General features: G+C 41.5%; 1 protein-coding gene across 20 annotated transcripts in view; it reads left to right on the top strand.

Annotated features, from left to right (window-relative positions):
• Window positions 1-26,658, top strand: part of MAP7 (microtubule associated protein 7) — a 164,839-nt gene that overhangs the window by 80,892 nt on the left and 57,289 nt on the right. For all 20 annotated transcript variants that reach the window (XM_059083208.2, XM_067010880.1, XM_059083206.2 and 17 more), the window contains one exon: window positions 22,483-22,584. In XM_059083208.2, the coding sequence (XP_058939191.1) occupies window positions 22,483-22,584 (102 nt within the window). The remainder of the gene's footprint in view (window positions 1-22,482; window positions 22,585-26,658) is intronic.

Here is a 26,658-nt window from a genome sequence, read left to right as displayed (position 1 = left end):
GGCTTGTTTTTTTTTTTTTTTTTTTTTTGGCAAGGAATGAAAAATGTGAAAAAATCACTTAAGTCTGTGGGAGACGAATCCTAGTTTAAATTCCGTAATCCACTGGTTCTAAATCAGGGATGTACATCAAACTCCTCAAGGGAGCTATTTAAAATTGTACAGCTAAGACTTAATGCCTCAGGATTACAGTTCAGCCGGTCTGGGTGAGACCTGGACATCTCTGTGTTAAAGGCCCATAGGTAGTTTTCATACAAACCCTCAAATGAGAAGTGCTTTGAAAACTTGTTCTGTAAGAACTATTTTAAGTGTCATGTTTTTAAGGATTTATTGAAAAAAATGCATGTCAAGAAATGAGGAAGATTCACTTTGCAGTTTGGAACTCATAACTGCTTAAGGCACCTTTTGCTGTGGCAGGAGGTGAGCGGGTGCTTGACCATCCGTCCCTGGGGCCATGAAACTTTTTGAAGTTGCATGGACAGCTTTTCAGGGTAAGGGGCCAATGGCTTTCCTGAGATTTGCAAGGGTATTCATGATTTAAATAAGGGCGTGGGAGAGGCAGAAAATAGCTTCCCATATACTGAGACAGTAAAATATAATCATGAAGTGACCAAAAGACAAAATTATTAGATCTGCTAAGGAAACTGTTATGAGAATACCATTAATTCCATGAGAAAAGCATTGAACTTTAATGATTTAATTTTATCATTATTCTTATATTAATTCCTGGAATAAAAACGTTTATTTTGGGCTTCCCTGGTGGCGCAGTGGTTGAGAATCCGCCTGCCGATGCAGGAGACACGGGTTCGTGCCCTGGTCCGGGAAGATCCCACATGCCGCGGAGCAACTAAGCCCGTGAGCCATGGCCGCTAGGCCTGTGCGTCCGGAGCCTGTGCCCCGCAACGGGAGAGGCCACAACAGTGAGAGGCCCGCATACCGCAAAAAAAAAAAAAAAAAAAAAACGTTTATTTTGTTTTTGCAGTACACGGCACAGCATCATAGGGTGGCAGATAAGTGGTTTTGATGCTCTACATTAGGGAAAAAGTGAATATAAAATATTAAAATTTATTGAGTACTTGTTGAGCATAAAAATCCAAATGTAAAATGATCATTAAAATAAGACAATTTTTTTAAAGATAAAATAATTTTAATATTCGGCTTCCCCCCTACCTTTGACAGTTGGACCCATACTCTAAAATTATGAAGCAGTAAAAATGTGATGTGAAATGTATAGTTTCCTCCTTACAACAAGTGAATAAAAGAAAACTATAAGAAAAGTATTTTTAAAGGAATAAAGAAGAGATACGATCTTTTATTTATAAAAGAAGTTGACAGGCTTTCACGTCAGCATGATTGAAGGTTGATGCATATCCCTGCCCTTTTCTCTGTAATGGGTGAATTCCTTTCTGCTTTTGGTTATCTTGCCTTCTCCTTGACCAGAAGTGCTCCCAACCCACATCCCACATGCCTACTCCAGGAAGCCTCCCTTACCTCTGTGCCTCCATAAAATCTCGTACATACCTCTATTTCAGTACTCACCTCGTTATATTTTACGTATCTATTTCTGTCTGTCTTGAGAGACCTTAACTTCTCTACCATTATCTTTGTGTTATTATGCTTGTAATGATGCCTGCTCATTAATTATTTTGCTGAGTAATTACATCTGTAAGCACCCAACTCATGCCTCTCACCCATTATTTATTGTACTCGCCTGTGATTCTGTGCCACCAGGTCAGTACAAGGATGGATCATGCTTTGGCATTCAAACTTCTGCTCTAGCCAACGGAGTGAATCTGCCCAGCCCGACCAGCAGCCCATTGCAATAAACTGAGTCCACACTGAATCTAACGATATTTAGACTGGCCATCAGCCCAAGATTACCCTTCATAGCGGGAGTGAGACCAGGCATGAAGCTGACAACTTAGCCAGCCACTCCCTATTTATGTCTTCATTAGCTTCAGGCTCTCAAACTTGTCATCTTATCACTATCTTACCAAGATTTCCTTTCTTCCTGGCCTATATTGTCTTTAAAAAAAGTTACCTAGGGCTTCCCTGGTGGTGCAGTGGTTAAGAATCCGCCTGCCAATGCAGGGGACACGGGTTCGAGCCCTGGTCCGGGAAGATCCCACGTGTTGCAGAACAGCTAAGCCCGTGCGCCACAACTACTGAGCCTGCATTCTAGAGCCTGTGAGCCACAACTGCTAAGCCCGTGTGCCAGACTACTGAAGCCTGCGCGCCTAGAGCCCGTGCTCCACAACGAGAGAAGCCCACGCACCGCAACGAAGAAGAGCTCCCACTCGCCGCAGCCAGAGAAAGCCTGCACGCAGCAACAAAGACACAACACAACCAAAAATTTTTTTTTAATAAATAAAATAAAAATAAATTTATTTTTTTTTAAAGTTACTTAATGTTTCCTCAATTATTGGGCTGGCCAAAAATTTCATTTGGGTTTTCCATAACACGTTACGGAAAAACCCAAACGAACTTTTTGGCCAGCCCCAATATTAATATAATCCTGAACTAGGCGATGGCAATTTCTTATGACAGCTCAGTGAATTTAGTGGGAACCATATCCAGGGGTTCCTCCACATTCTCGGATTCAACCAACCACGGACAGTGTAGTACTATAGTGTTTACTTTGGGGAAAAATAGACATATAAGTGGACCCGCACAGTTCAAACCCATGTTGTTCAAGGGTCAACTGTATAGAGGGTTTGAGAGCAGCTGCATTTCATTTTGAACGTGAAAAGGAAAATAAAAATGACAGTGGACTTGTTACTTTTATTTCTGGAAAATGGCAGCTGCATGGCCCTGAGGCTCCTGAGTGCATCCTGAAGATTTTATGCATCCTCCACATGGGTTTAGGTATTAACTGATCAACAACAGTGCAGTTGAACATAAAATTAATGTCTCACTTTGATGAAATACAAATTAGTACAATTTAAGACTGAGCTACTGTATCAGCTGTACTCTATAGCCTGAATTTGGGCAGAGAAAGGGGTTGAAACATTTATCTTGTAGCCACTATCAGATTGCTATGAGAATTGTTTATTGTTCTGTCCATTTTATACCTTTCAATAAGCTAGGGAGGGGGAGAGCAAGAGCTAAGAAAGAGAAATATGATTTCATCCCGTGTAGGTTTTCTGTTATTTCACTGAAGGTCTTGCTTCTGTTTCTGTAGTCTTGGAGACCATTGTTTTTCTTTAAAACTAACTGTGGCTTTATTATGAATTCATTAGTATTGCGAACTACCAGGAAATAGTAAAACTACTATGACTTCATGTGTACCTGCGCATGCAGCGCTGAACTTTCACAAAGCAGGTATGCAAATTCTCCTTAAGGTCAAGATAGATCCACAGAGGCATGAGGCCCCCTTATTGCTTTTTATCATCATAAAAAAAAATAAACAAGAAAAAGCCCCTGGCTCTTCTCACGCCCCAGGACCAGGTCTCAGATATTCTCCAGGTAGTCTAGCAGGTGAGTTTGTCTAACCCTTTTCTCAAAAATCAGCATGGTGAATGAAAACTACACAAATTCTGGAGGCAAACCACAGGCAGATCCATACACGATTCTGACCACTTACTCTTCTCTGCCTCTGTGTTTTCAGAGTAACATGGGGGTGCCCATTGCCTACCTTACGAAGTACCTATAGGAACTAGATGTGATGGATGTAAAGACTCTAGCACAGTACTTATTACATTAGATGCCACTTGATAAATGGCTCTCACAGTTGTTGCTTTTGTTATTGTTACTAATGTATTTTTCCCCCCTCTACCATGGTTCTGCTGTCTTATTTCACTTTTTAGAGCTTGGATTTTATAATGTGCAGACTGTGTTTCTCCCTTTTTACACTCAGTGTTTTCTCATTTGTTAGCTTCGCCTCAGGCTACTTTTCTTTCCCTATTGAGTTAATCCGATACTAGATAAGAGACTGGAAGCCTGCTGGGGAGAGTGGAATGAGCAGATACTAAACTGGACGTTTCTAATTAGAATTTGAAGCATGGTGTTAAGTAATCTAAAAAGGTTCATAATAATATAAAACCTAGATATGAAGATTTATAATCAACATTTTGGACATTGCATACTATTAGGATAGTTTTTCTAGCTTTTATATTCAGCTTAAGCTTTATCTTAAAGTCAAGTTTTATAAAGGGGCTAAGATGGTTTTTTTTTCCTAGTGAAAGGAGAATCAACAAACTTTTAAAGCTGGTTTAAAATAATCTCCAGATCAATGAAAATGAAAATGTGTTGCCATTTGTGTGTTCATTTTAAGCTCCTATGAAATGACTAAATTCTGTCTCTGTCCCTAAAAATTTAGATGAAACTCGTTCTTGAATGCAAATTTAGCTAAATGACCTCAGATTGATAAGTCAGACCAGTGTCAGTATTTGTGTAACCCCAGCAAAGGCAGCAGCTGTATCAATTGCTCTAAGTAGCAGTGAGTTTTAGGGAACTGCTCTCAGCGATGGTGCTGGCTTTCCTCCAGGGTAGAGTGATGTGTCCACAGACAGAAGTCTTAGGAACGAAGCTATTTGGCTTCTGGGCATCTCTGTGGAGTGGGCCAAGGGCTCTGAGGATGGAGGTAGGGAAGTCCACCCTCTGTCAACACTGGTACAGGCTTCTCATGAGTGGGTGCCAGACCTTATCCAGTTCAATTCCCAAGGAGTCTCAGGGGGACTATTGGGCTCTCATCATGGGGAGTCTCGCTCAGACTGGAAGCAGCCACACCTCCAACATAGACCATACTGCTTGGAAGTCAGTGGAGGAGGAAGGAAAGGGATAAAGAGGCAGTTCTCTGCTGAAACTGAAGATAATAGAATGTACCTTCCATAGTATTTCTGCCATAGGCAATAGTGTTTCTGACAGCTATGTATGTCATTGTAAAACATTTTTCTTTGTTACAGAGATGTTGCCCTACCAGATATACAAGTAGAATTTCAGGCAGTCAAGAGGTCTCAGAAGTTCACCTGTTCAACCCATTTAACTCACCTAGTCTAGCCCAGCACAGGGTGCATACACATGGAGGATTTAAAAATCAGCCTAGGTGATGAAGATGAAACATAATGATGTCATTTGTCTTTATTCCTACCTCCACATATGGTGGAGTTATACCATCATATCATCAATGCTCGCATTGCCAGGGCTGATATATTGTTATAGAGGATAGATACAGCAAAAATTGTATGTGACTGGTTACTCAATGTAAAGACTTAGATGCTCATTTTTTATGTGATCACACATTAATTTGATCATTCTGAAGGCCAACATCCACATATGACTTTTATTTTTTATAAATTTATTTATTTTTATTTTGGGCTGTGTTGGGTCTTCGTTGCTGCGCGCGGGCTTTCTCTAGTTGCACGAGTGGGAGCTACTCTTCGTTGTGGTGCGTCGCGGGCTTCTCATTGTCATGGCTTCTCTTGTTGCAGAGCAGGGGCTCTAGGCACACAGGCTTCCGTAGTTGTGGCATGTGGGCTCAGTAGTTGTGGCTTGCGGGCTCTAGAGTGCAGGCTCAGTAGTTGTGGCGCACGGGCTTAGTTGCTCCGCGGCATGTGGGATCTTCCTGGACCAGGGCTCGAACCCGTGTCCCCTGCATTGGCAGGCGGATTCTTAACCACTGCACCACCTGGGAAGTCCCTAAATATAATTTAAATATGTATTTTTTTGTAATGCTATGTATTTTAATTTATTCATTTAAAGATATTATCCCGAGAAGGGATCTAGCCTGACCTTTGCCAAAGGAATCCAAAGCAGGAAAAAAAGGTTAAAATCCTTTTGTGGAAAGCCTTCAGTTACCCTTAGGAGCATGCGTACCCCAGATTGAAGCTTGCTGAGCCGGGGAAGACCGCAGCCCACCAACTTGTCTTAAAATATTAGTCCAGGAAACCCAGACTTGCGCCACCAGGGAAGCCCCCACATATGACTTTAATGTGATTTTTTTTAATGATTAAGGTGCTCTAAAATCGGTCTGGTGAGTTAGAGAAGGTGAATGTTTCCTTGTATGAAAACAACTCCCACTGAGATGGGCATCAGCCATACTCATCTTTCCCATTCCTGCTTTGAGGTGGAGTAAATGCTTATCCGTGGTGTTTTCAGATGATGAAAAAGTTTGTCTTTTAGACCTATGAAAAATGGAGTTTTTGTCAGGCATCAGTAATTGCCATAATTTTGCTACAGAATATTTGTTTACAAAGTCAAGTTCAGCCTGCCTGCCAGAAAAATCTGGCCTAAAGAAAACTGAATAGCATATCCAGAGGTACTGAATTGAGGAAAATATGAATGACTGTTTCAGACATTTAAAAAACTGAAATGGCTAATTACACTTATGAAGTGAACTTCCTTTCTCAACTAGTCCTAAAATATGATCACCTGTTACCTTTGCTTTATACATATGTGCTAGACTTCTGTAGTGTCTTTAAAAAAAGATAGCAATTCCTGATGATATATGGGTTTTGTTCCAGAGTTTATTTATGAATCGGCTGTTTGAAAGCTGGAACACATTCACGTTATAAAAATATTGCATATGCAACTGATAACCCACAAAAGCCTATTTAACCTATTATGTAATAATGTTATCATAGAATCTCTATGAAAAAAAACTCAGTTATGCATTCAACACTTTCTAAACATCTATTCTAATAGTACAGTGATCTACCCTTAAATTGCTCATATTCTGTTTTGAAAGCTGATTTTCTCTCTCTCCCAGTCCCTTCTCCCTGCACTGTCCTCACCCATCCATAATTGCTCTCCTTCCTTAGCCTACATGAAGACTAAACAGTATCACAGCCCCTCCCTACCTCGCTATTTACAGAAAGCACACACCCTTTTGAAAATTTTCTAAGCATTTTCACTGCTATGAAACAAAGAAGGTAGAATAACAAAAGTGTTTGAAGAAGTCTTGAGCTTGTGCTTCATTTGTATAAACCATAAAGAAATCATGGTTCTCTGTCACTCCTAGATTTTTCCTGGCACATCTAGGCAAAGTGGCAGGTTTGAGGGGGCACTCCAAGACTGCATGGAGATGTAGTCACACCTCACTAGAAAGCTCAGATATTTCGTTAAATATTTTCCTTTCTGACAGTGATTCCACTGGAATTCTGAAAACAGAGCTGGTTGTCTAGAAGCAGGTTCTTGGTTAAAGAACAGGGTGGGGTGACATTCAAGTCCGGTGGCTGGTGACCAGTGACCAGTAACAAGGCCAGTGTTCCCTGAAATGGAAGAGGAGCAGCCTGGCAACAGCAGCTCCATTCCTCCCCACCTCCACTTAGTAACTGTTGAGTTTTTCCCTTTCTTCTAGGAGGAGCTATCTATACAGATATACCCTCCCAGTCTCCCTCCCCTCCTCCTGGTTTCTCCAGCTACCCTACCTCCCAACTCCCAGATGGAGGTGGGCAAGTAAGAAATGGCCTCATAAGATGCATTCCAAAGGCACTTCGAAGAAAGGAGTCAGTTTATCAGCTTAGTTTTTGGCTTAGCTCTTCATGACCCCGAAAGACCTTAAAGCTTAGGCAGATTTAGAACTTGTAATTGGATTCTCTTGTTTGAAATGGATGGTAGCATCCTTCAAATGAATATGCGTATGGGAAAACAAGCATATAAGTTGCAGCCTGTACCCCGAACAGTCATCAGTGTCCTGTAAAGAGTCTTTCCGGCCTGATACTGTTTGCCAGGTTGTCACACAGGCCACCCAGTCACCTTTGTGAGTTGGCAGGCCTCTGTAAAAGGCCTGTTTTTTTTCAGATTTGGATCCTTTCCTTTACTTTTTGTTCTCGCTCGTTACTACTTTTAGATATTCGATAGGTTCCAAAATTTGAGATCTTCTATTTGGGGATGTTTTGAGTGTGGCAAATTAAAGAAATTGAACAGATAAAATGCCATGTCTAGTAGAAAGATAATAAAGAGAGCAGAACACCATGTCTTGAGTCTCACTTTTTCCTTCCTGCAGAAGATTGAAGGGATGCTTTGTGATTTAAATTCCTTTCCTTGGCCTGATACTGAGTCTCTGGTCATTTACTCTAAGCATATAGCTTAGCCACATTTTTTGCACTCCAGGATGATAGTCTTAATAACCTAATAGAGTCGAATGTATTTTCAGATCCCAAGCCACATACCCCTGAAAGTTGCTAGCAGGGTGAGTCCTAGTACAGCATCTGTGCGGAGCTCCCAAGGTGGGAGTCAGTGCTCTGTCACTGCAGGTGTCGCCAGGCTTCTTGCCCAGTTTGTCACCACCGGCCGATTATCAGAGGAAGGAGCAGCTTCAGGCTTCTGCTCTTGTCAGCACTTCCCCATTTAACAGCCTATGATTCTGGCTTTGAAGTGGGCACAGAAGTGGCCAGGAAGTATTCTTCTACCTCTTGCTGTACTGCTAACGTTTCCTATGCAGAGAAGGTGCCAGAGAAGCAGTTCGATTCCAGCCCAGCCCACCGTGTCTCCCATCAGAGCTGGCAGAAGCCACAGCTTGAACCAATACAGATTCAGCTTGCAAACCTGAGAGGGGAAGTGGTAGATGTACCCACACGGAGCAAACCTAGTTGGTAAGCTTCTGATTGAAGACCTAACACTGTGGCTCCTGGCAGATCCCATTCCTGCCTTGGTTGGCTTTCCCCTATCTCCCAGGAAAGTAAAGGCGTCTTGGAGCTTTCTTGATAGTCCTCTTCCTTGGGAGTGGTTGCCTTCTCAGTAGAGTCCAGGCTGGCAGAAGCAGAGAGACCTAAACTGCAAGAGATAAATACACCAACTCTGGGGCAAGGGATCAAGTGCTGGTGTTGAATATAAATTATACTCAATGAGGGCCGTGGTCTCACACAGCAATGAAGACTCAGAGAACCTGAAGTTACAGAGAAAGTGAGATAAGGGATTACTGATATTTGATTACTGTAGGCATGTATTGGAAATGACGAAATCCAGTGCAATTAAAGAATGAACTTGAGGGACTTCCCTGGCGGTCCAGTGGGTAAGACTCCGCGCTTCCAATGCAGGGGGCCCGGGTTCGATCCCTGGTCAGGGAACTAGATCCTGCATTCATACCACAACTAAGGAGTCTGCATGCCACAACTAAAGATCCCTCATGCCACAGCTAAGACCTGGCACAGCCTGCCTAAATAAATAAATAAATCTATCTATCTATCTACCTAGGTAAGATTACCAAATGAGAAAAGAAAGGAACAGAAGAGCAAGTATCCTGATGTTTTGAATAAATTGAATGCAAATATATATGCACATACATTTTTGGAAGGGGCTTTTACTTTTTAATTTACAGCTTTATGTACTATTTGAATTTTCTAACCATATAATAGACATTTCTTTTTTAGATAAAAAGAATAAATGGGTTATTCAGATGAGGGGATTATGGACCTTTCAGATGTTTATCTTCATAGTCTTTGTATAGTATAGAAAAGCTAATAAATGTTATTTTTAAAAAAATCAATTGAAATTTTTATTTTTATTTCTTGTTACAGGCAAGTGTACAATTAATACCTACTCTGATACCTTCTCTCTCAGCAATTCTATAAGTGTAATTTAGTCCTGTAGCCAAACTGTGAATGCTTCTGTGCAGTTAATAAGCAGTAGTATATAGGGCCTTAGGATACTAGCTAATTGGAAAAAAGGAGAATTGTGGCTCAGAAATTATCAAGAGCTATTCTAGATGACCAGATTTGCTCTGGGGAAACCCTTTACATTCTTTTCAGAAATCTACTGGCTTCTAAGTTGTTTGAATTCCTGTGGAACTGATTTCTATCACAAATGATGTTATTAAAACCCTGATCTGGGGGCGTCCCTGGTGGCACAGTGGTTAAGAATCCTCCTGCCAATGCAGGGGACACAGGTTCGAGCCCTGGTCTGGGAAATCCCACATGCCGCAGAGCAACTAAGCCCATGTGCCAGAACTACAAAGCCTGCACTCTAGAGCCTGCAAGCCACAACTACTGAAGCCCGTGTGCCACAATTACTGAAGCCCGTGTGCCTAGAGCCCATGCTCAGCAACAAGAGAAGCCACCGCAATGAGAAGCCCGCACTCTGCAACGAAGAGTAGCCCCCCTTGCAGCAAGTAAAGAAAGCCCACGTGCAGCAAGGAAGACCCAATGCAGCCAAAAATAAATAAATAAATAAATTTATTTAAGAAAAACAAAACTCTGATATGGGATCTTTTGCTCTTTTTTTTTTTTTTTCCTGATAATTTTGCTCCTCCTGCTGTTTTTCAAATCTAAATGCAGATCTGCTTTAATATAATGAACCAGCCCCTGTTTTGCTTTCTGATTTCTGGAAGAAATTGGAGTAAGTTATGATGTACCAAATGAAGGTGGTGCTGAAATGCAAAGTGCGTACAGACTCCCCTGCGTGTGAATGCCCTGAATGAAAAAGCCGTTCTCTAAGACACACATACGAGATTTTTGTGTGTGTGTGTGGTACACAAGCCTCTCACTGTTGTGGCCTCTCCCGTTGCGGAGCACAGGCTCCGGACGCGCAGGCTCAGCGGCCATGGCTCACGGGCCCAGCCGCTCCGCGGCATGTGGGATTTTCCCGGACCGGGGCACGAACACGTGTCCCCTGCATCGGCAGGCGGACTCGCAAGCACTGCGCCACCAGGGAAGCCCCATACGAGATAGTTTTATCATCTAACCACCACCTAGTTTTGTGTGCCTTGTTTTCCTTTCTGGTTCATCACTGCCCTTTGTAGCGTTTTATTATCCCCCATTCCCCCACCTAAATTAAATCCTCTGCTTTTTCTGAATCTCACCCACCTTCAGAGCTCTTTTGGAGCATCCCCTCAGCCCTCAGTGATGTCTGACTGCGTTGGGAGAAGTGATTGTTGGGGAATAGAGGAAGCGGAAGCTAGCAGCGTGGGCTGGGGCCAAGTTTTGGAAGATATTTGGAAGCTAAGACACTTGGACTTCATTCTGTAGTGAGAGCTCTGTCAGCTTAGGGATTGCTTTTAATGGTGACTACAGAATCCAGAAAAAAAAAGTGATTTAAACAAATTAGGAATTTTTTTTTCTTATCTTCATCAAACATGGAAGTGAACCGTTGCTAGTACTTGTTCAGCAGCTTAAAAATGGTAGGGCCAGACCTCTTATTATTCCCATAGCCTCTCCCTCGTGATTGCCTCCTGGTTACAAGGCGGATGCTCTACCCTGAACATCACATCCAGGTTCAAGGCAGGAAGAAAAGGAGCGGGAAGGAACAAACCCACCTGTGTCTGCTTCTCCTCTGAGGAGCATTCCCACAAACCCCACCAACAACTTCAGTTTTCAACGTTTTGCCCAGAACTGTGCATTGTGGCTAACTGGGGTTCTGTTAGAAAAGAAGCATCAGAGAATAGATATTTATTGGGCAACCAGCATGGATTGACACAGAGCCTTCCCTATGCAAGTTGGCAGTATGAATTTACAACCGAGAAATATTGCATCAAGCATTCTCCTCCCCCCCCCCTTTTTTTTTTTTTACTATAAAGCACAGTTTTTGCCTCGCCTCTTGTGAGATTATCGGTATTTTGACTTTTTGGAAATAAACATTCAAAACTCATGTACGATAGAATGAAATCAAATGCTAAGTAGTGTGGGGCAGCCTTGGAGTGTAGTAAAAGAGATATGTTGGAGGTACGAATAGCTAGAAGAGATTTCATGAGAAAGAGACTTGAGATGGACTACGAAAAATGGCCTGGATTCTGTACGACACTATCATGGTGCATACGTGACATTATACATTTGTCCAAACCCGAAACAACACCAAGCGCGAACGCAAATGTGAACTATGGACTTTGGGTGATAATGAAGTGTCGGTGTAGCTTCACCGAGGGAAGCAAATATACCACTCAGTGCAGGATGTCGTTGGTGGGAGAGAACGTGCATGTGTGGAGGCAGAGGGTACATGGGAACTCTCTCTACTTTCTGCTTAATTTTGCTGTAAACCTAAAATTCAAAAATAAAGGCTTTTTTTCTTTAAAGAAAGAAAAAAGATGGATTGGATTTAAATAGTTGGAGAGATGGTAAGTCTGATGTTCCAAGGAGAGAAGAAAAACAAATAAGGTCACAGATGTAGAAATGACTGTAGCATAAGACAGCATGGTGAAACTGGGTTGGACCATTGGCTTAACCTTTAAGCTGAATGTTCAATAATTACCTGAAATGAATTGGAATAAACTTAATCTTTCATTATTGACCACTCATTCCTACTGAGTTTTTCAGCGTTAACATAAGAAAATATAAAGTTAAGTATTTTACTGTTTTCTGCAGAGGAGGAGGGAGTAATGATTAATATTCTGCAACCATGTGTATGTGAAGCACAAATTAAACTCAGTCAACTAATACTCAAAGGATTAAAATTACTTTCACATTTCTTTGCAAAACTGATATTTAAAACTGAGTCCACTGCTTATTTGGGATTCTTTCTAAGAACTGTACATTTACTACCTTGATAATTATATTTTGTACTTAAGTACAAAATCTTTTCTGTTTTGTGGCCAAAAATAATCATGTTTTAAAACACTAGCATTAGTCATTTTAGTTTTCTTTCAAGTAAGTTGTAATCCTGTTAAAAGTAAAAACTTCTTTCAGTTGGTTACTTTAATTAAGGCGGGTATAATAAAGTTGAGTTCTAATTATTTTTCTTTCCCAAGTTATTTAAACAGTTGCTTTTAATTATACATTGAATTTAATTGAATTCAATTAAATTGAATCTAATTGGGTCTGATTGATAAACTCCCTACCCAGCTGTTGAAATTTAGACAATGAACTACAACCTGTAATTTACCATTTCTCAGTGAGACTGGAAAACAATATGGTTAGGGTTTTCACCCCTTTTCTCTACTTTGACCTGGACTTTGCTTAATCGCAAACATTATTCATATTATGGGGCAGAGATCATTTGTGTAGCAGCTTGTCTTGTGACTGGTGATAAATCGCCAGGAAAGTACGTCACCCATGGGGATAAAAAGGCTTGCCTTTTAATCTGGTTTATATTAATACAGGAGGAAAATACAGCATTTTCTATTCTCTTTATAGTGTTGCCATCTGGCCGGAGGAAGGCTTTTGTTTATTTTTTGTTTGCTTTTAAATAAAAGCCTTTTGGGTTGAATGTAAAGTGTGTAGTGTTTACTCCTGTCAGCTAAATGTATCAGAAGGACTTTGTAACACGAATCAAGAAGCTGCTTTTGGTGGTAAACAAAAGACCTTAAGAATTAATTCCCAGTTGTTTCCACAAAATATATGGAACGTGTGCTTTTCTGAAATGCTTTTCTTCATTTCAGCTAAGGTGGACTTTTTTTGGCTTTTTAACAAACAGATTATCAAAACAAATTAAGTTGCTTTGGAAAAAAAATTTTGGGTTTACAAACCCCTCAAAGGTGAAATGCCTGTTTTGTAGCCTGTCTGATGTTTGCAGCCAGAGGCTGTACTGGTCTCATGCTTTATCCCATGCAGTAGAGGCAGTGTTCTTCTGTATTTGGAGACTGACCCTCGAATTCCCCAGATACTCACTATAAGTGATACTGGGCAAACCTTTCTATTACATGGCTGCCAAAACAGTCATTTGATTTTGCGTCTTGCCTGACATAATGTCAAAACCATCCAAAGATGACACTAACTAGCTTTTGTTTTCTGACATGGAGCGATGTGACTGTGAGCTGACAATTCTTTTGGTCTTTTCTCTGCAGTCTCAGCAGCCGTCAAAACACGGGCGAATGTGCACTTTTGCTTCCTGGGCTTTTGCCACAATTTGTTTGGGGTACCTCATCTACCCTCTCTTCCTCTCTCGTTTCCTTCTGCAGGCATTTATTCAGTGTCACCTGTATGCCAGATAGTGGGCTAAACACTAAAGGTACAGGGATTATAAAGATGAAGGCACCATCCCTGCCCTCAAGTTCCTCTGATCTGGTAGAACTTATCACAGTTCAGCACCTGGCTAACTATCAAAGACGACGTTGATAGATGGCGAACTCTTAATAAACAGCTAGATGTGTCTGTTTCATTCTTCATGCTTTATTGTTTTGAAGATGAGTGATGTTTCTGGTGAATTCTGTTCCCATACATCACATAACTAGGCACAGTGTTGGATTATCTTTGTAAAATCAATGTCTTTGCATTGGGTTTGTATTATCTCCGTATTGGAAAGATTTCTTTGTTTTTTGGCTGAATATCGTTTTCCATCAATGTCATAATTTGTTTTTCCTTATGAAGAAATGAAGTTATCAGAAAGTGACTTTCAGTCAGTATTCGTTGTTGCTGGATGAGCACCCTCCAGATTTTAAAACCCCCACAGGGTCTTACAGGCCTCTAATGTAGCCTAGTGTAGCCGCCAAGTCATTACTTTTTGTTCTATCTGGAGTGCGTGAAATGCAAAGGAAAAGGTCTTAATTGAATTGTTTCTGTCAACAGAATGAATAAGGAAGATGCAGTGTATGACTCGAATACACATTATTACCAAATGTTCTCATTTAATTGCATTTCTGTTTGCAACAAGAAATGAGCAGTAGAGTGCTGAATAAATAGTTGATGGTTCTTATTGCTGCCAGGCTAAATGTGGCCAGGTGCTGTGCCGTACCACGAAGTGGTTTATCCTGGTGCAGGGTGGCAAATCAGAGTCGGCACTGTTTTTCAGTATCTCTAGTTAACAGACGTTGCCATGGCACAGTACCTGTAAGTTTGCATAGTGAAATGGCTGCTTCCCCACCCTGAGCGGTCTATGAAAGATTAAAGATATTCATCAGCATCTACCCATATTTTATTTCCTTGACCTGCCTGCAAAATGACCTTTAGAAACACCCCACCTCCTTCCCAGCCAGGCACACTTCCTCCATTCCGTGTCTCCTCTTCCTACCTAGTCTCTTGCTCCCTGGAGTTCGAGGCTGGGTCCCCATGTCCTGCAGGATCTGAAGCAGAGGAGACCCGGAGCGTCTATGCAGGGTCCCTGTGTGGTGCTGCCCTGGCTCCTGCTAGACTGGCCACACTGACTGCTCCTCCCCTGCGTTAGATAATAGAAAAGATGCGTTGTTCACTTAATATTATTTTCCCAGTACTGAGCACAAGGGGTGATGCTTCAACTACAGACAGATTGTTTCACCACAGTCACTTGTGTCACTTTTTCCCTTTAATGGTTACATAGTCACCTCTTATGATTAAGAGTTAAGGGTAAGTAGAACAATCTGAATAATTATTAAGTTATCCAGAAAGTAGAGTTCTTAAGATAACTGGTTTTAGTCTGATTTCCTTTTATTAAGATGATAATCTTTTTAGGCTTCCCTGGTGGCGCAGTGGTTGGGAGGGGACACGGGTTCGTGCCCCGGTCCGGGAAAATCCCACATGCCACGGAGCTGCTGGGCCCGTGAGCCATGGCCGCTGAGCCTGCGCGTCCGGAGCCTGTGCTCCGCAACGGGAGGGGCTGCAACAGTGAGAGGCCCGCGTACTGCAAAAAAAAAAAAAAAAAAAAAAAAGATGATAACCTTTTTAAATACATATCCAGTGGGCTTGTTGGGCCTCACCGTTCATTTATCCAGAGTCCACTGAAGCTAGAGTAGCTCACAGCCAGAAGTGCCATGTGGCATGCTTCAGTTACTTTCCATTGCCTTCATCATAAAGTCCAAACTCATGGAATTGGAGGGCACATTGACCTCGGCCTGTTTGTCTTATTTTCAATTGCCTGCCTTACTAAACCCACTGTTCTGACTGGTCAGTCCCCTGATACTCTCTCGTTTTTTTGCCTCGGTAGCTTTGCATATGCCATGTCCCAGCCAAGTGTGTTCTCTGCTTCCCCACCACTTATACAGATTCTCTCCATTCTTCAAAATCTTTATCCAGTGAAGTTTCCCGTCACTGCTACCCCCTGTAGCACCTCCTCCCACCTCTGAATCCCTGTAATACTATATCATTTATTTGGTTATTAGTCCTCTATAGTGTATTGATTTTTGAAAACTGAATTGGTCTGTTTTTGTAACTGCATGTATTTGCATATTGTCTCCTCCAGAGGATTAATGAGCATCTTGCAAGTGGATGCTATGTCCTACAATCTTCATATTCTTAGCGCTTGGCACAGTGGCCGGCCCATGGGAGTGTCTGTAAATGTTTACTGAAAGCACCACATAAAATTTTTTTTTTTTTTTTTTTTTTTTTTTTTTTGCGGTATGCGGGCCTCTCACTGTTGTGGCCTCTCCCGTTGCGGAGCACAGGCTCCGGACTCGCAGGCCCAGCGGCCATGGCTCACGGGCTTAGTTGCTCCGCGGCATGTGGGATCTTCCCGGACCAGGGCACGAACCCGTGTCTCCTGCATCGGCAGGCGGATTCTCAACCACTGCGCCACCAGGGAAGCCCCACATAAAATTTTTGAGCCTGGGAATATTGTGGTTCCGTTGATAGTAACAAGGAGACTGAGTTGGCTGATTTTATGAGGACAGTTAGTTCAGATTTTGACATCGTTTCAAGTGATAGCAGAGATACATGAGCATATATTCCCTAGAGGTGGAAGACTGTTTATAAATGCAGATTTGCAAGTGACTGAGGTCAAGATTGTGCTTTAGGCCATAATAGGGGAGAACGTTTCTGAAGGAAGAGAAATTATTGGGGGAATCAAAAGCTCCCAGGGGTCTGGAAAAGGAAAAAGCGGTAGAAAAGATGCGTTGTTCACTTAATATTATTTTCCCAGTACTGAGCACAAGGTGTTCCACTGAGTAGGGTGTTGACTGAATAAATGTGAAGAAAACTGAAGTGGGAAATTAAACCTAGGTTTGTCTCATGCTGACTCCCATGGGCTTTGGTCATTCCTATACAACTTGACATACAATTGTGAGGAATTTAAATTGAAAAGCTCTCCATCATGTGGGTTAATCAGAGAAGTCATTAGAAGTTACGAGATTGCATTATGTCCTTCTTAGTCTAATGCAACTTTCATAAATAATGTTGGATAAAACATTTAATAGCTATGAGTTAAATGCTACAATACTCCTGGCAGCTATATTAGAATAAATTTTAATTGTCAAGCAAATAAGCAGAAAGATCTCATAAAGCAGAACATTTTAGGTGAAACACTCTGAATTACCTGAGAGTTACTCTGTGATCTTTATATGTTGTGATTTTAAATCAGTAACATTCTTCAATTGCCAGAGCAGTATTCTGCGGCCAGATTTTCAAATAAGCTATTTATGATTCAGGTTCTGTGATTCACTAAGAAAAGCTCAGGACTCAGCATACAGTCATACTTGTGGCTAAGATTTATCATAGCAAGAAGACATAAAGCAAAATCAGGCCTTTCTAAGGACAGCACTTGCAGGCCTGCAATGTTGACTTTTTTTCTTCACGGGTAGATTGAAACTATGAGATTGAGACAGATGAAGTTGCAGAATTCAACCATTTTTAACTACAGAAATGACAGTTATTTGCAGTTCAGCCTCTCGTTCTGTCTTCTGGTTTACTCCCCCAAAGATATGTGTGTAGCCTGGGGGGCTGGATTCCACAGAGTACAACCCATCATACAGAGCTGGGAATTGAAGGCTAAAGTTTTGCTGTTTCCCAGCCCACATGCCACCCTTTAAAATGGTGACAGAAGTACATTATTTTTGTGGAGGTCAAGACCACCTCTCATTCAGTGAGTTTAAACTCAGCATTGTCCTTAAGGTTGCAGTCATAAATATCTTACAAGAGTAAGCATTTTTACTAAATTAAGCATTTGTTGGACCAGTTATCTTGGTCAGTTGAGAGAAGACTCTTCAACCAGACCATCCAGCCAAAAATAGAAACAAAGCAGTGGGAACCCCATGACCTTTATGGGAAGACATTGCAACAGATGCAGTGAATGGTAGAGGATATGGATTACAGAGACACCTTGGTGGCATTTCCGGGAGCTGCAGAAGTTTTACTGGATGAAAGCTCCAAGTGTCTGCTGCCTGCATATTTTGTTGCAGAGTGATTTAGAGACAGAGTCCCAGACCACGAGAGTGCTTCTCTCCATCCTGCCTCTTGTCTTTAACACACTCACATGTGACACTAATGGAATAAAGCTTTCAAGCTAGCAGGAAGATCAATAAAAATTTTATAAGTCTAGCAAAGACTTATTGAGTGTCATAGTATATGGCTCAGTTTTCTTTTTTGAAAAATGAAAGAAAAGAGACTCAAATAAATAATACTGGAAAGTCACTTGAGTCATTTTAGAAATGGTATTATTTTAATGGTAAATTTTAAAATAGTATGTGATCCTACCTGCTAGTTAACTAGGATTTCCAGATTTTTAAATGTTTAAATCTTAAAATGAATAAATTCCCCTTTTCATTGTGTTCTCACAGTGAAGTTCCCTGCACTTGGTTTAAAAAAAAAAAAAAAAACTCAGAAGATTTTATTTTCCTATTATTATGAGTGAGGGTGTTTTTTTTTTTTAAGGCTCACACTTACTTAATGTGACGGTAACTTGAAAGGTATTAAATCTCAGAAAACTGTCATCTCTCTAAGCCCCAGAAAGATGGATGATTACCTCTTCCCAAGCCAGGTTGTACCCTGGAAACTGTACCAATAAGTCCCGCAATCTGAGGCCCCCAGGAGGTTCGATTGTACCTGAGCCGAAAACCTCTGAAAGCAGCAGCAGAGCCAGTCTCTGCTCCCCAGGACCCCTGTCCTCAAGTTGACACAGGTTTTCTTTCCCTGTTAGCGATGAGCAAGCGGAGCCCAGAGGAACTGGAAACCCGGTCTCCCACATGGGTGTAGGAATAGGGAGAGAGCCTAAAATACCTTCCGCCACGTATTGAGCCTTGCAGTGGGTCCGGCAGTCTCATTTAATTTTCACGACTCTGAAAGTGTTTTCCTGCACTGCAGATGGGGAAATGAAGGCTGAGAGGTTAAGTGATGTGCAGCAGGTTCACAGCTTCTACGGGGCAGAGCCAGGTCAACGGACTCCAAAGCACACCTTCCCCACAAACTCAAACACACAGCTACACCTCTGAGTGTGAGAGGCCCAGGACCTTGAGGAAGAGCATACACGCTGAGAGAAGGAGGGCTGAATATTTGCTACACACCTCCTATATGCCAAGCCATATTCTTGACATCTTTTCAACTAATTCTCCCAATGACCCTATGAGTTAGGCAGTTTCACCCCCGTATTACCTACTCAGAGAAGTCAAGAAACTTTGAAGGTCACTGAGCTAGTTAGTAGCCAGGGCTCACAGCTGAACCCAGGTCTGTTTGAGTTTATCTTCCCTCTTACCATGATAGAGTGTTAACCAAAATGGTTTTTGGAGAAATAAGGACCATTACAGTGGTGGAAAGGAAAGACCGATAGAAAAGCAGAAACATAGCCTGAAAATTTTAGACAAATGTTCAACCTAATGGTTAAAAATTAACAGTATATAATCTTGGGCTAAATAGCCTGACAACTTTTTAAATTACCTTTATTTTACTAAATTTAACCTGTCAGTTTTATATGAACAAAACACACTTTAAGATCAATTTTAAATTTGTCTTGTTATGAATAGGACTCAGGAGGTCTTTTGTGATAGAAATGAATTCCTGAGATCCAAATGATAATAAAGTGGTCAGACAGATGTTCAACTAGAGTGGATCTGTTAAAAGTCAGATGTAGATAAATTGGAATTCAAGTAACCAGACCTCCAGTTTAATTGAAATTTATCTTACAGTTGAGTTTCAAGACAAAGCAAATTACAGCCAAAAAATAATAATAATAAGCTTTTTATCAGGGATTAATCGAGGATTATTTGGAAGAGTCACTTGCACTGAACATGCGTTTAATCTCCTTCATGGTCTACTGTAACATAATATTTAGCTAGGATTGATGTCTGTTGTCAGGACCTGGGGGCAACTGCAGATATTCAGTCACCAGAGACAGATTAAATTATGTCAAATATGCCAAGGCAAGAAAGAAACGAATACATTTGAAATATATTCTAAACAAGGGGTCTTAATTATCTTTCATTTAAGTAAAAATAATAAGCAGACGATCCCTTCAACAGCTTACTAGTTAAGGCTTTATTTACTATGAGCTATATAATATGTGGATATATATATATATATATATATATATATATATATATATATATATATATACTATGTGGCTATATAATAAAAAGAAAATAATAAAGGTATTCCAAATCTGTGTGCACTCCTTTCTGTTCATCTTTATGAGCAGTTTGTTTTTTGTTTTTTTTTTTTTTTTTTTTTGCGTTACGCGGGCCTCTCACTGTTGTGGCCTCTCTCGTTGCGGAGCACAGGCTCCGGACGCGCAGGCTCAGCGGCCATGGCTCACGGGCCCAGCCGCTCCGCGGCGTGTGGGATCCTCCCGGACCGGGGCACGAACCCGCGTCCCCTGCATCGGCAGGCGGATTCTCAACCACTGCGCCACCAGGGAAGCCCCTTTATGAGCAGTTTTAAGATTACCTTGCAGAATATGGAAGAAAGTTGTTCTATCCATATTGAGCACCAAGTTCCAATTAAGTCAATTTTTGGTCTTTAGGGGCTACCTCTAAAATTGTGAGACTATAGGCCAATACTAACTAGTATGGACTTTACCTGCCACGTGGTGATGACTGGTAACTTATTTTTGGCAAGTGGGCTGAGAGTGTGTGTTATAGCAATCAGTGTTTATGTTTGAACCTGTATTTAAAGCCAACAAATTATTTGAAACTGGGCAATTAAACAGTGTTAAACATACTATATAAGATGGTTTCTACTGTTTAGTCTGTGGTTTCCTATGCTAGTTAATTATGTAATTGACAGACAGCCATAATTTGGTATATTCTTCATTCAGAGGTAAAAGATAAATTTAGTAACTTTTTTTTTTTTTAGTACATCTTAGGTGCCATTTTTAAATTAGTCTTCCTGAAGCATAACTACTATCACACCCTTTCAGATTCCAAAACCTTGAACCAGTGAGTCCTGTTTTCTAGTTATTATCCATTTCCCTCAGCCTAATGGAGGAGATAATAAATATGTAACATGTCAGGGATAAGGGCTACAGACAAAGCAGAGTAAGGAGTGGGCGGTGATGAGTGATAGGGGTGATATTTTAGATAGATCAAGGGGACTCTAATGTCACATTTGAGCAGAGACCCAGTGGAAGTGAAGGGGAGACCCGTGTTGACATCTGGGAGAAGAACATTTCAGGTACATGCAAAGGCTCTGAGATGCACTAAGTCAGTCAGTATGATCTGAGTATGATATGATCTGAGTCAGTATTTTCAGAGTAATGAAGAGGGAAAGTGGTGCAAGGTAAAGGCCAAATCATATAGTACCTTGTAGGCCATGGACAGACCTTGAATTTTACTCTGAGTGGGATGGCGGCTGTTAGACCTTGGAACCGAGGAGTGACATGACTTATGATTTAATGGGATCACTCTGGCTGCTGAGAGGAGAATAGACTGAAGAGGATCAGTGGTGGGGTCAGGTAGACTGCTTAAGAGGATATTGCAGTCACACAGGGAAGAGGAGATCAGAAAGGTAGTGGTAGAGGTGATGTTTTTTAAGGTAGAGCTGAAAGAACTTACTAATGGATCAAATTTGGGGAGTGATCAGAGGAGAGAAGTCAAGGATGATTCCAAGGCTCTGGGCCTTATCTACTGGAGGAACAGAGTTGCCTGAGTGGATGGGGAAGACTGGGTGGAACAGATTTTAAGGCAGAGGGTAGGAGGCAGGGAATAACAAGGGCTTGGTTTTTGACATGATTTGTGAGAAGTAGCAAAGATACTTTAAATATCTTTTTTTTTTTTTTTTTTGCGGTGTGCGGGCCTCTCACTGCTGTGGCCTCTCCCGTTGCGGAGCACAGGCTCAGCGGCCATGGCTCATGGGCCCAGCCGCTCCGCGGCACGTGGGATCTTCCCAGACCGGGGCACGAACCCGTGTCCCCTGCATCGACAGGCGGACTCTCAACCACTGCGCCACCAGGGAAGCCCTAAATATCTTTTAAAAATATATTGAAGTCATATGTGTAAAGAACAATTTACCTGAAGGACCCTATACTTTATATAACCAGAGAATTGCCTGATATTTCTGCCCTTCGGTCCCTTCCTAGAGTACATTTCCCTTAGTCTCTTGAATAATCTTTGTTATTGAACATTTGCTAGAGGCTTTTCCAAAATCCTAGTAAATTATTTCCCTGTTTCCCTTTTGGTGACCTGCTTGCTTATGTTCTTGGAATTTTTTGGTTCCTAATGCATGACCCTTTTAAGAACAAAGATCAGAGGCTCTAGATCCCAAGTCTTATTTCTTCCCGGTTGCTTTATGTATAAACTGGGACAGCCAGGGCGAACAACTCCATGGACCCCGAACACGCCACCACAGTAGGATTGGTCAGTTGAGCTGAGGCTGTTGAGTTTTGAACGTGTTCTTCCTACTGAACAGTGTGCTCCTTGAGGGCAGGGGCTGTTGGCTGCTTAATCTTTATTTCCTGAATCTAGCCTAGCACTTGATACAAGGGTTAACAGTAAATGTTGAATATGTGAATGTTTCTGAATAAATTTTAAGAAACTAAATATGTCTTTTCTCTTTTGTCTCATTTGTATAGCGCCTGAGGGCAACAAAGTGCAAGATAAGAAAACCTCGGCCTCCAACCGGCCTTCTTCTGCTATTTCAGGACAAAATAGCAACCACACAGGACATAAACCAGGTACTATGCATTGCCTTTGCTGTGGAAAAAGGAAGGTTAACCCAAAGGGCTTAGCTATGCTAGAATTTAGGAGAGCTTGGTTTCAGTCCTGCCACCAAAACACACACTCAGACTGACTCGTAGGAATATAAGTCAGAGAACCTCTCACGCCTTGATTTTCTCTCTTTAAAATGGAGATTCAAAGCTATGCCCTACTTACCTCTCAGAATCATTTTTTTTTTTTTTTTTTTTTTGCGGTAGGCGGGCCTCTCACTGTTGTGGCCTCTCCCGTTGCGGAGCACAGGCTCCGGATGCGCAGGCCTAGCGGCCATGGCTCACGGGCGTAGTTGCTCCGCGGCATGTGGGATCTTCCCGGACCAGGGCACGAACCCGTGTCTCCTGCATCGGCAGGCGGACTCTCAACCACTGCGCCACCAGGGAAGCCCTCAGAATCATTTTGACAGTCAGTGAGATGGTGTATGTGAATGCACTGTTTACTGTCAAACAGTGTATAAGAGGAAATAATTTTGCCATTCTGCCTGAAATGATAGATATGACACAATTTTCTGTATCTGTATGCCCAGCACTGTTGCATATCTCTTGTGACTTTTTCAAAAACCACTTAAGGAAATCATTACACACAGCATAGCTGGTATAGAGTGATGTTTTTGTTCTCCATTCCCTGCAGTGATTGTACACCTACACAGTAATTTCATCTAATAACCTGTGATTCATGGTCTGTTCCACTCGGTGATATGATGAAGCAAACACTCTGTAAACATAATACAAACAATTGAATAGACAATGCAGTTGCTTCCAGGTATCCCACAACTGTTGTGTGGTCCTTGGAAGAGACTAACTTACAGTCTGATGATAAGAGACAGTCAAGTCAAAGGAAGGTAAAGGCAAATTGAACACCCCATGAGGTTCTTGGAAGCCTACTTCTTGCTGCATCCAAGGCCAAAGTCACTCAAGAACAGTGAATCGGTGAGAATAAAGATGGAAATAACTCTATCTAGCCCCATAGAAAACATTCCCTATTGCACCTAGTTTTGTGGGGCTTTTTTTCCCATGTGGAAAAGGTCTTGAACAGAGAAGATAAATCTAGCTTGCCATCTAGGAGAGGAATAACCAGTACTATTGCAGGTATTGCATGAGTAACCATTAGTGGCAAATGATGTGTAGTTTCAATGGAGTTTTAATTTGTAGGCTAAGATTTCCCCATTTAGTCAGTTTGCATTTTCATTCATTTATCCATCCATCTATCCACCCAAAGCCTAGCCACCATCTAATGTTTATTGGGTAGTTGCCCTATGACTGGGACTGTGAGAGATACTGTATGAGCAAATCAACAGGGCCCCTGTCCTCATGGAGGTTACTCTAGCAGACTTTTGTTCTTTAAACTCCAGTGAGCATCTATGTAGAAGTAGAAGCTCTTTAGCATGAAAATCCCGTTTGTTTTACCGTGAGAATTGAACATAGCTAAATGGTTTGTACTGGTTTTCCTTTGTTCTCCCCATCAACCATTGCTTCTAATTCCTACATTCTTTACTGTGCAATTTATACTTTTATATCCCGATAACTTGTTTATTTATCTGGTGCTAGTACTGTATAGGTACTAGGGAAATATTAAAAGACATAATTCCGGGCTTCCCTGGTGGCTCAGTGGTTGAGAGTCCGCCTGCCGATGCAGGGGACACGGGTTCGTGCCCTGGTCCGGGAAGATCCCACATGCCGCGGAGCATCTGGGCCCGTGGGCCATGGCCGCTGAGCCTGCGCATCCGGAGCCTGTGCTCCGCAACGGGAGAGGCCACAACAGTGAGAGGCCCGCGTACCGGAAAAAAAAAAAAAAGACATAATTCCTACCCTCTAGCTGACAGCATGGTGGAGTAAACCAGTATATGAATAAATCATGCTAACACAGTATTTCCATTATCAGAAGAGACATATGCGGAGTGCATAGAAATATAGAGGCCAAAAACATCTCTTCTGTTCCAATTGACCATCTCTTTATAGAGCCATTTGATTTGTGTTGCCAGAGTCAAGTTCAGTGAGTAGATGTTTCATTTCAGATTACATCTTTCAAGTCTCCTTGGGTCTGCTTTCTTGTGTTTACACATAAGCAAAGATACATAGAAGACTCTTATTTTTAAAACCACCATGTTATCTTCCTGAGTATCTCTGAAGGTGACATAAGAGAGTCCAAGTTGGAGTTCCAGGCTTGAGTAAAACCTTTTGATTTTATGGGATATAAGTCACAGGAATGTCTGTCTAAAGCAGTTTTTGTTGATTTTCTTACAGTAGGAACTTAAAAAGAAAAGAAGCACATGCTGTTTTGGGGATATTTTGAGTATTGCCCTAACCAGATGCTAGTATCCTGGCAATGAAAAAGGGTCCCTTTTTATCCAGTAAATTTTAGTTAAATTTCTTGCCCTCCTTTACTTTCTGATACTTCCGCTCTAGAACATCTCTGATTTAAAAAGCATCTATTCACATTCAAATTGTTAATATTTTACATTTAAAACATGTAATGGAAGGTCCTCATGGTGTTTTATAAATATGTGCACACTATGTCTTGTGTTATCCAAGAGGGAAGGGTACTCTCAGCTGTGAATACTTGAACCAAGTCCAGAAGAGGCACTTTGTAAAGTTACAAAGTCTGTTTATGACGACTGTTAACTGAGGAAGTACGAGATGCTTCTTCAGAACTCCATCAGCTGCCTCCAAATGGTAAAAGTTTTGTTTGTTTGTTTGTTTTTTAGCAGATGTAAGCTGTTATATATAGAATTTCCTGGATAAACAACAAGGTCCTACTGTATAGTACAGGGAACTACATTGAATATCCTATGATAAACCATCATGAAAAAGAATATTTTAAAAAGTGTATACACGTATAACTGAATCATCCTGCAGTCCAGCAGAAATTAACACAACACTAAATCAACCACACTTCAACAAAAAAAAGTTGTCTGTGTAAGACCTAAAATCAAGACTTGGACTCCACTGTTCCACCCACTTTGGGAAACACCAAGCTTACATTGTTTTCCTTCTGTAACACCCTCCTCCCATCCCATCCACACTTCTTAAAGCCAAGTGTGTCTCTGGCGATCCTTCTCAGCTGCCACATCCCCTGTGAAGCTTTTCCTGAGAGCGAGCTGTGAATCTTCTTCCCGTGAATTCCCCCTGTGCTTCTAGTGATTATTTCTTAGAGGACTCATTTCACCTCGTCCTTGATTGTAACCCAAATGGTAAAAGTTTGACCTGATTAGAAGAGAAAATTGCATTTTCTTCATGAACTACTATGCACGTACCTGAGAAAAGCAGAAACTCCATTTTATTAAAAATGCCTCTTGGGCTTCCCTGGTGGTGCAGTGGTTGGGAGTCTGCCTGCCGATGCAGGGGACATGGGTTCGTGCCCCGGTCCGGGAAGATCCCACATGCTGCGGAGCGGCTGGGCCCGTGAGCCATGGCTGCCGAGCCTGCGCGTCCGGAGCCTGTGCTCCGCAACGGGAGAGGCCACAACAGTGAGAGGCCCGTGTACCGCAAAACAAAACAAAACAAAACAAAAAGCCTCTTAATTCCTATCCCTCTACTATTCCCCACCACAAGTCTTTAGAAGAGCCAGTAGAACTTTCTTCTTATAAATAATAAATAAATTTCCCTCATGGAGGAAAACATGACTTGTAATCTTCCAGCCGTTTTCTAATTCTAATGACACTGTAGATGCCATGCTGTGAAAAGGGGGGACAGGATTGAGTTAAAGATGGGATTTTAAGCCCTAACTGACACTTAACTGTGCCACCTTCCTTAATCACATGCATTTATTTCCTTCAGTTTTCTCATTTGGAAAATAGGCACAGTAACTCCTCATTGAATGACTAGCTGCTTGGCTAACTCATAGGATGATTGTGAAGATTAAACTGATAATATATATGGAAGTCCTTGTAAAATGCAAAGCCCTAACAGAAGTAGTTTATTGTATAAACAGATAAACAGTAGTGGTTCAGATAGGAGTCAAGGTCTAGTGAGTTTTTGGAAAAAAGCCTTGTCAAAGTGAGTTGATTTTCTTGATCTTTGAGGGTCACCCTTTAGTTC

The sequence above is a fragment of the Kogia breviceps genome, chromosome 13, assembly GCF_026419965.1.
Source record: "Kogia breviceps isolate mKogBre1 chromosome 13, mKogBre1 haplotype 1, whole genome shotgun sequence".
Lineage (NCBI taxonomy): Eukaryota > Metazoa > Chordata > Mammalia > Artiodactyla > Physeteridae > Kogia > Kogia breviceps.
Note: the sequence above shows the minus strand (reverse complement) of the source record. Positions and strands in the feature narration are given on the sequence as shown.